The 15,135-nt window shown below is 41.6% G+C and overlaps 1 protein-coding gene across 7 annotated transcripts in view; it reads left to right on the top strand.

Annotated features, from left to right (window-relative positions):
- The first annotated feature begins 8,112 nt into the window (after positions 1–8,112).
- Positions 8,113–15,135, top strand: part of SH3D19 (SH3 domain containing 19) — a 90,811-nt gene continuing 83,788 nt past the window's right edge. For 6 of the 7 annotated variants that reach the window (XR_008597737.1, XR_008597738.1, XM_054989991.1 and 3 more), the window contains exon 1: positions 8,113–8,624. Coding sequence is in view for 4 of the 7 variants with exons in the window: in XM_054989991.1 (XP_054845966.1) it covers positions 8,534–8,624 (91 nt within the window). In the remaining 3 variants the exon portion in view is untranslated. The remainder of the gene's footprint in view (positions 8,625–15,135) is intronic. The other variant, XM_054989992.1, reaches the window with a different exon arrangement.

Below are 15,135 nucleotides of genomic sequence, written 5' to 3'. Positions count from 1 at the left end.
GTTCATCACCTCTTTTAGGAATGGTGCCAGTTCATTAGCCATTGTCTTATAAAATTTAGCCGTAAGTCCGTCTGGCCCTGGCGCCTTTCCTAGATTTGCGGATTGTATTGCCATATTTATTTCCTCATCAGTTACTTCACTGTTCAGCTTATTTCTCCAAGCTTCCGAGATCTCTGGAAGTTTGGTTTTCTCCAAATATGATGCTATTGATTCTTTGTTTACTTCTTTTTTATTATACAGCTTAGCGTAAAATTTATAAAAGGCTCTGCTAATGGTAGTCTGCTCCAAATACGTTTTGTTTTCTTCACAAATTTTATTTATTATTTTCTTTTCCCTTTTCTTCTTTAATTGCCATGCCAAATATTTCCCAGGTTTATTAGCACCCTCAAAAGCTTTTTGATTCAGTCTTTTAAGGTTCCACTCCAATTCTTTGTTACTCATTGCTGTTAACTGTTCTTGAAGAATTTTGATTTCCTGATGTATTTTCTTTTTCCCTGGTCTCTTTTTTAACTGTACTTCTTTGGCCTTTATTTTCTCCTCAATCTCTTGTCTTTTCTCCTCTTTCTTTTTCCTTGCTCTACCATTTAAGTCCATTAGTATGCCCCTTACAACCGCCTTGTACGCGTCCCAAACTTTACTGGTTGGTACTTCTTTATTCACGTTGTATTGTATAAAAAACTTAGTCTCTCTTCTCAGTGTTTCCATATTCTCACTTTCCTGTAACAGGTCCTCATTTATTCTCCAGGCTTTCCTTTTTCTCCTTTTTCCAAATTTCCACATAATTGGGTTGTGATCTGAGCCTACCATCGGCATTATTTCTACCTCCTTAGTCCATAGCGCTAAGTCCTTTGAGGCCCAGATCATATCAATTCTTGATAATGTAAGATGCCTTGCAGAATAAAAAGTAAACTGTTTGGTTTCAGGATATTCTCTCCTCCATACGTCTTCGAGAGTTTCTTGTTGAATCAACTCAAAAAAAAGCTTTGGCAATAGTCCTCTTTTCTTTTGTGCTTTTGTAGTCTTTTTGTCTAATTCCAAATCTGTCACTCCATTGAAATCTCCAGCAAGAATTATCTGGTCATATACAAGATCATCTAGGTGCTTCCTTAAGTCCTCAAAGAAGCTTTCCTTTGCACCGTTAGGTGCATAAAGTCCGACTACCAACACTCTCTTTAAGTTCCAATTACATTCCACTGCTACAAATCTAGCTTCCACATCTCTCATAACAAATTTTGGCTGCAGCTCCTCTTTTATATACAACACCACTCCTCTTTTTTTCTTGTTGGAAGCCGCTACAAATTCTTTGCCCAATTTTCCAGATTTTAAATATTTTACATCCTGTTTTCTAATGTGGGTCTCCTGCAAACAAACAATATCACATTTTTGTTTTAGTAGCCAATGAAAAATATTTTTTCTCTTATTCGGTGAGTTTAGTCCATTTACATTCCAAGATAATACTTTACACTCCATATTCATGGTTTTGTTGGTAAGTCTTTTTCATTGTCCTTGATAAATCTCTCCATCTCCCGCTCAGATCTGATGCGTTTTTTTGCCCCTCCAAACTCAAAGGACACTCCTTCCGGTAACTCCCATCTGTATCTGATATTCATGTCCTTCAAAGTCTGAATTAGCACTCTATATTTTTTCCTGTCCAATAACACTGATCTGGGCAGTTCCTTCATTATAATAATCGTCTTGCCATCAATCTCCAATGGATCTTGAAATTGTTTGGTCACAATCCTCTCTTTCATATTTCTAGTTGTAAACTGCACAATCACATCCCTTGGTAGTTTCCTCTGGGTTGCAATTCTCGAGTTCACACGATACGCCACATCTAGGATAGCCACAATTTCCTCCTCCTCCTTCCCCAGGTAATCAGCCAACACCTCAGTCATCTGTTCTTGCGCTGACTTCCCTTCCACTTCTGGCAGACCACGAAAACGAAGCTGCTTCTCCATGTGTTTAGTTTCTGCAACTGACATCCTCCCCTTCACCAGCCTCATCTCTGTTTGTTGCGTGTCTATTAAATTCTCCATCGCGTCTTCTACTGTTTTAACTCTCTGCTGCGTTCCTTGTAATTCACTGCTAATCGTTTCCACACCTTTTTTCACTTCTGACAGCTCCGACTTTACTGTCTGTGTAACTTCCTTGACCTCTTTAATAAGCTCCAATTTCGTGTCCTTAAGTTCTTTCATCATGTCTATAAGTTTTTTGTCCAAGTTTTCTATTGCCGATTGCCACTCTTTTTTCGACATCGTGGGGCTTGCTTTAGCTCGCTCCCACGAATCTGCTCTCTTCCTCAGCTCCGTGGCGTATAATTAAACGTTTTCCTTTTTTTTTTTAAAAAAAGTCCCAATCTTTGCCAAAATTAATTTTTTATATCCAAAATGTCGGGCGTCTTTTCTCTATGGTTTCTCTATGTTATTATAATCCAAGATGGCCTACTTCCTCTTCCGCTGAAGCCACGACCCTTCCACTTTCAAAGATGGCGATTCCCCACTTCCTGTCCTTTGGCAAGGGCCGCTTCCCTCCAGCCACTCTATTGTTGTTACGCACTTCCTGTCTCCCGTCTTCCCACAGCAGGTCTCGCGATGGTGTCTTTTTCCCACAGCTCCAAAACCACAGGTATTCAAAACAATAGTCCGGTTTTTGTAATAACTTCTTTAAACTTAGTCTCTTTTAAAATACAACTCCTGCCGAGTCTTCACCTCCTTTTCGCTAGTCTGTTGCAGTTTAAAAGTCTACTTTCTTTCCTCTCTGTTTTTGTCAATCTGTCCCGTTTCAAGAGATAGCGATCTTTACCTTCTCTCCAGCTTTCTCGGGTTGTAATCGCTGTTTCGATCTTAAATTCTCCTCTCGACTTCCCTCCCCGATCGAAGCTTGGGTATGTAGGTCTTATGCCAGCCGAATTGGCCCCAAAATTGCCGCAGAGATTATAGCCGACCCGTCGCAAGGTGGGACCTCAAGGATCGGGGGGGAGACTCCTTGTGTAGAGCCCCCCCTCGTCCGAGATCTAACTCACCCTAGGGTCTTGAGCGTTCTTTGCCTGCTCCCCACCTGAGAGCAGTCGGCCGCGGGTTATTTTCACCCCTCCGGCCGGTTAAAACGGCAATCCGGTCAGCTCCACAAATGGAGCTGCGTTAGACCTCCATGAATCCCAAACCGGAAGTCGCATCCCTTCCAAATGTTGATACATTAATTTCAGCCTTAGGCTGCCTTGCAACCAGAAACTGAATTAATATTTAGGGTACATAAGCAATTCCTAATCAGTGGCAGCTCAAATAATTTTGCTGTCACTGCTAAATGGATCCTTGCTGCCTTCTGATTTTAGGTCAGCCTGCTCTATTTTTCTAGAAGGTCAATTTTATGTTCTTATGTTAAAGTTAATTCCCTGTTTTCCTAATCTCCCGTTAGCAGTCCTATTGGGTATAATTCCTGAATGCTTCACAGTTCTTGTGGCAATATAGCAGTCCTGGAGGGAGGTGGAGCTCTGGTTCAATATTCTAAGTTCGATCAGGTATATAATATGGTAAAACTTTAAATCGTAGCAATTTATGATTCCTAATATATACTTTGATACTATGGCACAGTGGTAGAGTATATGCTTTGCATATAGGTTCAGTTCTCAGCATCTCCAGATAAATCAGGTTTAGATGTGAACCTGAGACCCTGGCGAGCTGCTGCCAGCTTTAGTAAGAGAGCCAGTTTGCTGTAGTGGTTAAGAGTGGCAAGACTCTAATCTGGAGAACTGGGTTCGATTTCCCTCTCCTCCACTGGTGATCTTCCTAGGATTCCTAGGATCTGAGTGAGGGAATGTTTTTCCAGCTTAGATTTGTGTGTGTGCGTGTGCGTGTGCGTGCATGCACGTGCTGTTACTCACTTTCTGTGGTATACTTCCTTCTCCTTGCTTGTACTGTGTTGTAGGATGAACCTTTAAAGGATTGGTGGATACATCTGTCTTGTGACAAGTGGCTGAATTGCCAGAGGGCCTTTTGGAACTTCTATGACTCCATTGAATGTTTTATTTCTAAACATTTTTGCACAAATCATATCACTTAATGCAAACTATTAGATTATGTGGATGCATATAAGTGGCTGTATAGATGAATATGTATTAAACTGCACATAACAGCCTTGAACTGCATAGAAGAACTGCTTTGTGATTATAGATACTCATGTAGTTTTATGTGGTTGTATAACTCAAAAATCTTTGCACTTCTTCTGGAGCTGGGACTTATTCAGTCTTTCTTTAGCACTATTAGCAATAAATAAACATACCATATTGTATTTGCACTTCATCACACACATGGACAAGAGTAGAGAGTCTATATATGGGACAGGGAGGTTCCAGTGTTTGTTTCACACACACCCCATTTTATTAAAGTGAATTAAATAAGAAACTTTCTTCTGTGACTTCTCATTCATTTTTCTAGTATAGAAGAGTGGTTAGTGTGGCTGGACCTAGCGATATATTTAAGACAACATGCACAAAACTGGACTGCGCAAAAATTAGCAGAGTCCTCAACATGAGCTCAGCAGAAGGTGTTAGACTGGCCACTATTATTTTGCCTTCTTGTCCTCCATCTTCTGTACAACTAGGATAATACTTGCCAGCCTTACTGTCTTGTATATTCTGCCATTTATACTTGAAGTTGTAAGTAAAAGTAGTATATAAATGTGAACCTATACATTCATTTTTAAAAGCATCTCATGCTAAATTCAATAGGACTTACTTTCAAGTGTTCACAGGACTGTAGGTTTTTATGTTTCCCCCCCTATGCTTTAGCTTCCAGCACTTAGTTTTTTCCACCTCTCATTCTTCCATCTCCAATTTTCTTTGCAGTGTATTTTAGCATGAATTAACCCTATACACAACATCCCACTTAATTTGGGTCCTCATTTTATCTATCCTTTCTTCTTGCTTTCTAAAACTGAAAGCTGTTGTACCTTTAAAAGAAGCCTATTCTAATCGCCCAACAGCTGCAATATTAGAGAGAGGCTTAAAAACCAAGGCTAACCTCGAGCTCCAATCAGAATAAACAAATCCTTCTTTTACACTATTTCAGCCCTAAGTCCCAAAACAACATAGCTAGAACTTATTTGCATTGCTGCTCCAGGCTCAAATAAAGCAGAAAGGGTAGATGACAACATACGGACAAATGTCAATTATCAACGAAAAAGCTATACAGCAAGACAAAACATATTTGGCAACCTAACAATGGATTCCCATGCAGAGTAACTCCAGTCTAAACTCACTGGAATCAATGGTACGAGGGGTGTGTGTGTGTGTGTGTGTGTGTGTGCACTTGCACAAAAGAGCAATTAAAATGATTAGGGGGTTGGACTGAGTACTTAGCTTTTGAGAAAATGTAAGGATTGTGGCAGGGTTAATTTAGAGAAAAGAAGACTAAAGGGTAATGATAATGATTTTCTGTTTTAAGCTTGCTTTTGGACCTTGATTACAGCCCCTCCTTACTTTACCTTAAACTTTTACCTCAGGGCTCTGGTCACAACCAACACTCCCCCTACTCCATCCCAAGCTTCAGGCATTCTCTATTTTACCCAGGTTTTTTACCTTGAAGATACCTTCCCCTTGGGATTTGAATCCCACTGCTAACACCACCTATGAAGTTTTGCCCCCCTTGTTTGACCTATATATTGCTGCTTCCCAAAAGGTTTTCACTTTCAATCTCTTCTGTTTAACTGGTTTTATGGGAAGGCTTTGTTATAAATGGTAGTATGACAGAATGGTCAGTGCATGGGGGATGGCTGTGAGGTGAAAAAGGGATCCTTTTTTGTTTAACCAAAAGTAGAATTTATTTATAAGTACATAAGCATGATGATTGCAGAGTACTGATAAGCATATTGGTTTCAGAATAGTTCTTAAGCTTCCGGAGGAGTTAGCCATGTTAGTCTGTAGTAGCAAAATAGTAAAGAATCCAGTGGCACCTTTAAGACTAACCAACTTTACTGTAGCATAAGCTTTTGAGAACCACAGTTCACCCGGCTTGAATCAGGCGCAAAGCAGGTGGCAATGCCCGCCCTCCCCTCTTTACTTGGTCAGGATCAGGTGCTGAGGAGGTGGCCATGCCCACCCGCCCTGCCTTCATCTAGCTGGGATCAGTGATGGAGGAGGAGGGAATTCCTGCCTGCCCGTCCTCCCCTTTCTAGAGCCCATTGCATTTTTTTCTCACAACAGGATTTGTTGCTAGTGTAAGAATGTTTCTGATACCATGAATAGTCCAGTGTTGCATGATCTTGTATCTTTTTCCTCTCCTCCATTTCATCCTCACATAAACCCTATGAGGTAAATTAGGCTGAACGTATGTGACTGGCCCAAGGTTACCAGCAAGCTTCCATAGGAATTCAAATCCAGGTTTCCCATATTTTAGGCTGACACTCTAACCACCACACTGGCTCTTATTTATAACTAAATATTCTTCCTTTCAGTTTGCCAAATGTAAACTCATTAGTAAAATTCACAGTTGGTTAAAATTTGCTGACTTATGCTTACAAAAGTAATGCTTCTGATTTCAATGGGCTTAGGCTGGAGTAGCTCTTCTTAAGATTGCACTGTTAGGAAAACAGAGAAACATCCATAGTTGTTTTGCATATCTGTTGGATTCTAGGTGTTGGCAGCTGCTTTATTGGCTTGATGGAGAAAATTAGAGCGTGCTTTCTTTTTGCTAATGTCGCTACCTTTTCTGACTTGCTTGTGTGCTGTCTTGTGCAGATCTGTAAGTCTTTCTTTGATTTCTGAATGTAAGTAGCAACATACCTATCTTGCTACAAGGAATGACTATTAGAAGTGGCCCATTTGGATGTAGAAATAGGGAATTTTAAGCAGTACTGTCTGAGCTTTTTGATAAATTGCTACTGCTGAACGCTGCTGTGGAATATATAGAAAAGCATTATAGTTACAATTTTTATGGTGCTCTTACAACCACCAGGCACTTTGAAATGTGGCAAGTCAAAGTCTAATGTAACCTCCTTTTAAAAGGATAATTTCTATCTCTTTGATATGCATTTAAAGTACTAATGATTAAAAGCAAACTTTAATTTTATTATGCCACTATGTATGGTAAATGACTATAAACATTTGCACACAGCCAACTTTCCTGGGCACATGAGAATGGTATGCCCCTTTATACTAAAAAAAGCTATCACTTTGTTTTATATCTTTTATTCTCTTGAACAAGTACTACAACAAATGACTACTATGTTAAAGGCACCTGTATTGTGTTCCTTTTTCATTATTTGCAATCAACCAGTCTCATGCCGTATTCTCAGTAGTCTTGTCTAGGCTGCAAGGCCTTATCCATCAGTGTACCACTGTTAGAACTGCTCCCTGTTATGAACTGCATGGTGAAAAGAACAAAGCTCTTAATAATTTTACGTCACAAAAAAAAAGCGGTGTGCAGTCTGAAAAGTGTATGACAGGATTTCGTACAGAATGGCAAAGATTGTGGCAGTTGTGCTCAAGCATTCTCTGAAATCCTGGGGCCTGCTATTTGGATTTTGTTGTTCATCGCCTTTTAGGGTGGCAAAATGTGTTGGACTGGGGTAAGAATGATTCTGCTGGTGGTATTTGTCTCTTGTGGAAAAAATTGCTTACCTTTTGGGATTGTATACTGGATAGGCGGGAGGAGAGGTGTGTGAGTGTCTGTGTGTGTGTGTGTGAGAGAGAGAGAGAGAGAGAGAGAGAATGAATTTGCTGGATTGTTGGATTATAAACAGCATTGACTATGGATTCCTGCCAAAGCAAGAGAGACAAAAGACACACTTTCCAAGATTCTCTCATAACATTGCCCGCCCTGTCTTCTTTCAGCCAACTCTCTTTTAAATAATTGTTGGTTGTTGTCATGTTTTGCACTGAGAAGGGCATTTTAAAATCTCCCTCGTGCCTTTTGGGAAGAAAGAAAGAAAGAAAGAAAGAAAGAAAGAAAGAAAGAAAGAAAGAAAGAAAGAAAGAAAGAAAGAACCCAGGGTATTCTTGGGGGCCACTAGAACAGAAAACCAGCTGCGCCCAGCAATCCCCTTCCCCTCTTCTCCTTCTCCAGTCCTGAGGTCGCTCTCCCCTCCCACTGCGCGGCTCTGGTTGCTGCCTTCTTTGCCAGGTACCTCCCCCTTCTCCCTTTGTTTTAGTGTCAGGCAGAAGCCGAGTTTCCTGTTGATACCGGAATATTGTGAATGGGCAGGAAAACGCCACCTTCTTCTGCTCCTTCTCTCTTTCTTGGCTGTTGCTCGTCTCTCTTTCTCGCTCTTCTTTTCTCCACTCCTCTCTTCTCTCCAATTTCCCCGGAGTTGTTCTGTGAAAGAGAAAGCAGAAAGGCCTAGGCTGAGTCGGAAGCACATTTTAAACTTGAGCAAGAGAGAGCGCGAAGAGAAGCAAGGGAAGCAAAAGTCAGACAAGAGCTGGAGCTCTCCGCGAAATCGCCTGAGCTGCAGGTGCAGGCACACGCAAAAAAAAGGTCGGACAGAGCATACAATGAAGAGGACCGATTCCTAAGAGCATTTTTTGTGCCTGTCGCCGATGGCTGAAGCCTGGAGGCTGGAAGAAGACGAGGAAGAGCTGAAAGAGCTCGGCAGAAGGCACAGGCGAGGCAACTTAAACCCCGCGAACGGTAAGTAGGGAGCGGAGCCTCGGCTATGCTGAGGTGAGAGAAAGGAAGCTGGTTGCGTGGATCTTTTGTGACGTTTCGCACTCGGGGCACGTTTTCTAGTTGGAGTTGGGAATGGGGAGGGACGTGCTAGATACAAAGTTTAGGAAAGTATGACTGGGGCCTGACACCCTAAGAACTGCAGGCACCCGTATTTATCTAGGACTGTTCCTATTTTTTTGTGTGAACTCTATCCTTAATTTTTGACTTTTGGGATACATTATCTTGTCAGTATGAACAACTGCTGTTATTCTCCAGTGTTCCGTTCCCATACCAAGGGTAGAAGTGTCATTTCTGAGTAGGATGGTGAATTCATCTTGTTCCTAATGTACATGCCTAAACATGGTACGCGCATGAATACTAAGGCACTGTGTAGGGCAAAGGCTGTCATTTCAGAAGTAGAGGAATTTTTAAAAAAATCTGTAGTAGTACATTATCAGACAATATTTTCCTATGATATATTTAATCAGCAGAACAAACACTGCTTTGGCTTTTAAAATCAGTAGAGGAAAGGCTGTTGCAGAGTTCTAAGCAAACAAATGCCTCATACAAACCATAGAGCATTGCGTAATGAGGGAGGGGGCTTCAGCAGTGAGCAAGAGGTGTGTACAAGTGTGTCACTGTTTTCATCTCTGAAATGCAGGGGGCTGTGAGAGCTTCTGGTTTTATTTTTCTGTCCAGAAAGCAACACACTGAGTTGCATGGGTGAAACTACTTTTGAAACTTAAGGGTGTTTCAAAATTAGTTAAAAGTATGGCAAAGCTAGAGCTCAAAAAAAAAACCCCACCCCAAACTTAAAACTGAGTAACTCTTTGAAGGGTTTGATTTATACTTCTGAGTGATGAATGCATGTTTTAACTAAAAATTTATCCTTTGAATATGGATTTTTTTTACAATACTATGTGTGCGAGTAGATAATGGAATACTGGTGTAATGTGTTCCTGGCACATATCCAATCAGGGGAGAAAAGCTGGCATTCTCTGCCTTAGCTATATTCTACCAGTATAATGAGATCCTAGTGTTCTGGGGGGGGGTGGCTTTTAAAGCGAGTATTTCTGTTCATGGTACCCTCTGGAAGTCTTGCTATCAGACCATGCAGCAGTTTGACCCAATGATTAGTTTGGTTTCAAAGGCCTAGTACAGAAAGCTTTCAAATGGCCTTGTATGCTACCAGTACTAGTGTTTGACTAGTGGTACAAGCACCTGAGAGTTATGATACCTGTATTCTTGCCAATTGACTTCCAAAGAAAGGGGGGGGATCATTTTCTAGATCTCTTCAGTAGAATGCTTTGGAATCACCTTGCCTCTTATCTCATGGTGAGTAAGAGAGTACACGCATACTGCTGGGTCAAATTCCAACATGTTTTATCTTTCTAGGTGGTGTAGTCTCTTTTAACTGTATGAGTGGGAAATGGAATTCAATATGAGTGCATACAAAATGGTACACATTGGGGCAAAAAAATCCTAACTTTAAATATACATCAATGGGGATTGAGTTGATTGTGAGTGACCAGGAAAAAGTTCTTGGAGTGATGGTGCACTGCTCAATTACTATGTCAGTTCAAGGCAAATTGGATGCCTGGACTATAAGGAAGGAAATGAAAGCAAGTGGTAGATCTGTGGAATGTCTATATTTGGAAGACTATGTACGGTTCTGATCTATGTATGCCAAAAAGGATAGTATGTTCAAAAAGGAACAGAAAAGGCTAACCAAAATTATGAAAAGGCTAAATAGTTTAGGGCTTTTTAGTTCAGAGGAAAGACTACTAAGTAAGGACAATGTTGGAGATTTATAAAATAATTGCATGGGTTGGAAGGGGGTTGAGAAAACTTTTTCTATATCTCCCATGATACTAGAGCTCAGGGGCACTCAGTGAAAGTTGATGGGCAGTAAATTCAGGAAAGACAAAAGAAAGTACTTCTTTAGGTAACACATAATTAACTTGTGGAACTCACTGCCACATTATAGCCACTAACTTTGATGACTTTAAAGGAAGAGGCTATTAATAACTATTAGGCATAATGACTAACTAGAACCTCCATGTTCATAGGCAGTAATCCTCTGAATACTAGAGGTAGGAGGCAGCAACAGAGAGAGGGTTTGGCCTCCATGCTGAACACCACTTTAAGGTTGATCCATCATAATGAACCTAACTGTTGTTAATAAAATAACCAAGGAGATTTTTTAACTGCACTGAAGTGATCTACCAACTTAAAATAGATTTTAAGGGCAAAAGAGAGACGGTATATTATATCAATACTTCTCCTGAAAGGAATGCTGGCAAAAGAAGTCCTACATATTTGGAGAGGGAACAATGAAGAATCATCTTAAGTCTCAGCTTGTCATACTTGAAGCTTTGTACTTCCTTTGAGTTTGCTACCTTTGCCAAATCCCTTAAACTATCAGCTAACCCCATGTTTGCACAGCAATGGACTGTACTTCTGCAAGTCCATTCCAGGGCCAGTCATACCCTTAAGGTGGGTCTTCGGCAGCTGTGGTTGTAGGTAGTGGGTTCATCAGCAACTGTAGGGGCAACTGACAAGAAAGAAGGGAAGAAGTGGTTAATGAACATGCAAGGAAAGCAGGAAAATGTCTAAGGTTAGTTAATTTCAAAGGTGTTTGTGTAGACATTCCAGCAGGAATTCGTCCTAAGGTTACAATCCTAAAGAAAATTATTTCAGGCATAATCACTACCTTAAATTTGCAGCTGCACTTTCTGTTTTTTTAATCAACTGGGATTTAATTGTAGCATTGTGGTGACCATGAATGTTGCAAGTCAGGCTCTTGCTGAACAGATAATCCCCCATGCTATATTGTTGTTCAGGCCTGTTCCTTTTACAGTTACTACTTCTTTTTTTCTTTAAAGTGCATTAGTTGCCTTTCTATAATTCAATTTTGCAAGTATTAAAGTTCTGGCAGGCTGATGTGTTTTACAATTTGGGTCTAATTTCCTCAGAAACTACATCCAATGTACAATAGCTTTATTTCTTCTGCATTTGCACATTAAAATTTGTACCGACTTGTTTTGGATATTGAAAATGGTAGCTGGGTTTAAAGTAGCAAAACAAGATTGCATCAGAAATGTTAACTCAGCTGTCAAAATACTATCAAGGAAATTATAGGGGTGGAGGTAGGCTTGCTTAAATAAAATCAGGTTTGGATATGACACGAAGTCTCACCACACTCCCTCTGTGTTTGAAGATACTTTCAAGTTTCCATTCCACACAAAGCTTTGGGATGGATCTCAGAGAAACACCTTTGGAATGATAGGTCCCATTTTTCTCAAGCAATTCATTAGACCTGGATGTGTATATGTAGGAATGCTGAACCAAACACAACTTCTGTTAAAGAATTTAAAAGTGTAGTTGATGCTTTACTGTGGCATTGTATTGTTTCTTTTATTTAATTTTCTGATGCCTAATTGTGTGGAAGTGATGAGTGGGGGGGGTCCCTTCTCGCACTGCAGCACCCTCTAGCGTTCTGCTCCCTTGGTAGAGGCAGCCTCTGTGCAACAAGAGCAAGCTTGAGGGAGGAGTTTCAGACACATTTACTCTCTTTTTGGCTCTGCTTGGCTGGCATCTCCCCACCCCCCACTCCCTTTTAAGAGCTCCACCCTGTAATAGCAACGCCCAGAGCCTGTGGGACTCATTGCAGCAAGCTCACCTGGGAAACTCCCTGGGAGGCACTCTTGCTATTGGAGGAATCCCCACCCATCTCCCAAGGCCACAAGGCCCAGCTGGCTTCCTCAGAGGTGATTGTACCTCCCTTTTCCTTCCCCTCACCAGATGGGTGGGAGCAGCCCCTTGGGGACAAAGGTGCAGCCAGGTGTTTCTACTGACTCCATGCTTGTCACACAAGTCCACATTCCCTTGAGGAGTGGATCCTCCTTGCCTCACTGCCTTGGGGTGGCATGCCCTAATGCTTCTTAGGTAAGTCAAGGAGAGCAGAGGCAGGTTCCGGACACTAGTATTAGACAGCAACTTTTCTTTCTGACAGTAATATTAATCCAAGTTTCTGTTTTACCTGTTGCATGCACTAATGACTTGAATTTTTGATGGAAACATCTCACTTTCTAGCTAGAATGGATCTAGACTTCCATCTCTATGGGTCAGTATGTGGTATTGAAAGTTGGGTCCCTATTTTATTGAATAAAATATTGACATTTTGTTTAAACCCTCTTTTGCCTCCTGTTTGAAAACTAAACTGGTGTTCTTTGGCAGTTAAAAACCATAGCAGGTGAGAATCAGAAACCTACAATGAAACACTATCCCTAGTTCTGTGTTCATTCCATGTACTTGTTTCTCCTAGCAGTCCAGAAGAACATTTTCCTGGGATCTTCTACAGTATATGTATTAATTTTTTAAAGTTTCAGTTGACATCCTTCACCACAATTCTAACAAAGCATTATGCTATACCACAAAAATTGGCAAAAAGGACACATGTAATAAGAAGTACTGAGCTTGCACAAACAAATGCAGCTGCTTTAATTTGGTGCATATTGAAAGTAATGTAAAAAAATCTAATTATGCAAATGCATTTAGGAGTAATTATTGTTAAAGCTTTTCAAGGCCATTAGGCCCCAGGAAAGTTTGTTTAGAGTCTTATTTTTCACGGTACTATTTTAATTGTATTTTATTATTATTGCCTTAGAGGGTTACTTGCAGAAAAAATCCGTAAAAATAAGAATACAACTGGCTACTAAAAGTTCTGTTATTTCTGAAATTGCTATTATGCAAGCTGTTCTGCCATCCAGTCTCAAATGTCCCATTCTTGAGCAGGTTGGTTGAACAAGTGGTGGCTGGACAGCTTCAGGGATTCCTGAATGACAAAGATTGTTTGGATCCATTCCAGTCTGGTTTTAGGCCTGGTCATGGGACTGAAACAGCCTTGGTTGATGACATGTACTGGGAGAGGGACAGAAGGAGTGCTACCCTGTTTATTCTCCTGAACCTCCCAGTGGCTTTTGATACCATTCAGCATGGTATCCTTCTGAACCACCTGTCAGGGTTGGGAGTGGGAAGCACTGTTTTGCGGTGGTTTCAGTCCTACCTCAAAGGAAGGTTTTGGAGTGTAGTGCTGGAGGACTGCAGCTCTGCCCCTTGGCCTTTGGGGTCCCATGAGGTCCTATCTTGTCCTAATGCTTTTCAACGTGAGTGTAAAGCCGCTGTTAGTGGTCATCTGGAGAATTGGGCTGAGTTGCCACTAGGGGTGTACCCCCAAGAAAATTTCCATTTCAGTTTTAGTTCCAGGGGTTCTAGAATAATAGGGCAATGGCAGCAGGGTGCTTCCAAGCAGGAGCTCCAACCAGTGCAATGCAGCAACGTTAAAGAAAATCCTGCTTCATGTTTGCTTTTTTCTTTTTCTGTAGTGCCAATAACTTACCACTAGAGGTGGGCACGGTCCAGAAAACGGACCAAAATTTTGCATAGTCCGATCCGGTCTGTGGTTCATGAACACACAGTTCATGGGACTCACTTTTTTCACGAATGCTGGTCTGTTGGTCCTTGAGTCCAGACATCCTGGCACTGATCTATCAATTCCTTAGGCAATGGAGAGGACGTCTGCTTTTCCAGCCGTTAAAAACTTAATAGGCAGTTCTGCCTGCCAAGCAGAGAGCTCCCATTCTGCTCTATGGAGCAAGGAGCAAGAATGAATTCCCTAGGCAACAGAGGAGTGGACTTTCTGCAGCCAATCTTAGCCCTCAAAACCTTGATAGGCAGCTCTGCCTGCTAACCAAAGAGCTCTCATTCTGCAAGGGAGGGGTGGACGTTCTGCAGCCATGGCAACACCTATCTTAGCCCTCAAAATGTAGATAGGGAGCTCTGCCTGCCAACAAGAGAGCTCCCATTCTGCTCTATGCAAGCAAGGAGCAAGAATGATTTCCCGTTGCAACGGCTGGGAAGGTGTCTGTGTGGTGAGTGAGGCGGCTCTTCCCCCACCCTTTTCTGTTTGATTTTGCCTCATTGCAACTTTTTGGTGTTGCTAGCCAATGCTATCCAATTGGCATTTGCGACTCCAGTATCTACTGGAAGTTTCCTGGGACAGCCGCTTTGGGGGTCTGTAACTTGGATGTCTGAAATGCAATCTTGACCATACTTAGAGGGTGGCTGGAGGAGAGGCTGCTGAAAACTATTTGGTAGCTATCCAGAGAGCTGAGGATGGGATTTTGCAAGAAAAATCCACCAAATTTGCAGAGGACCTACTCATAACTGTCCTGAAAATATTAACCAAATTTCAGGGAGATTGGACCCCTGAACAGGGGGCTCCCAGCTACTCCATTTGTTCCTACTGTGGGGGGGGGGAGTCCAAGCTGACTCCCACTGAAGAAACACATGGACCAAGGCTGCCATGGCCAGAGTCACACCCCCAAATGCAAGTTCCATGCAAGACAGTCCAACATAACCAAACTGATGCCTCCCCCCAACCTCAGCAATCCCTGACCAGGCTGACCAGCCATTCTCCATTGTTCCCAAT

The sequence above is a fragment of the Eublepharis macularius genome, chromosome 10, assembly GCF_028583425.1.
Source record: "Eublepharis macularius isolate TG4126 chromosome 10, MPM_Emac_v1.0, whole genome shotgun sequence".
Taxonomy (NCBI): domain Eukaryota; kingdom Metazoa; phylum Chordata; class Lepidosauria; order Squamata; family Eublepharidae; genus Eublepharis; species Eublepharis macularius.
Note: the sequence above shows the minus strand (reverse complement) of the source record. Positions and strands in the feature narration are given on the sequence as shown.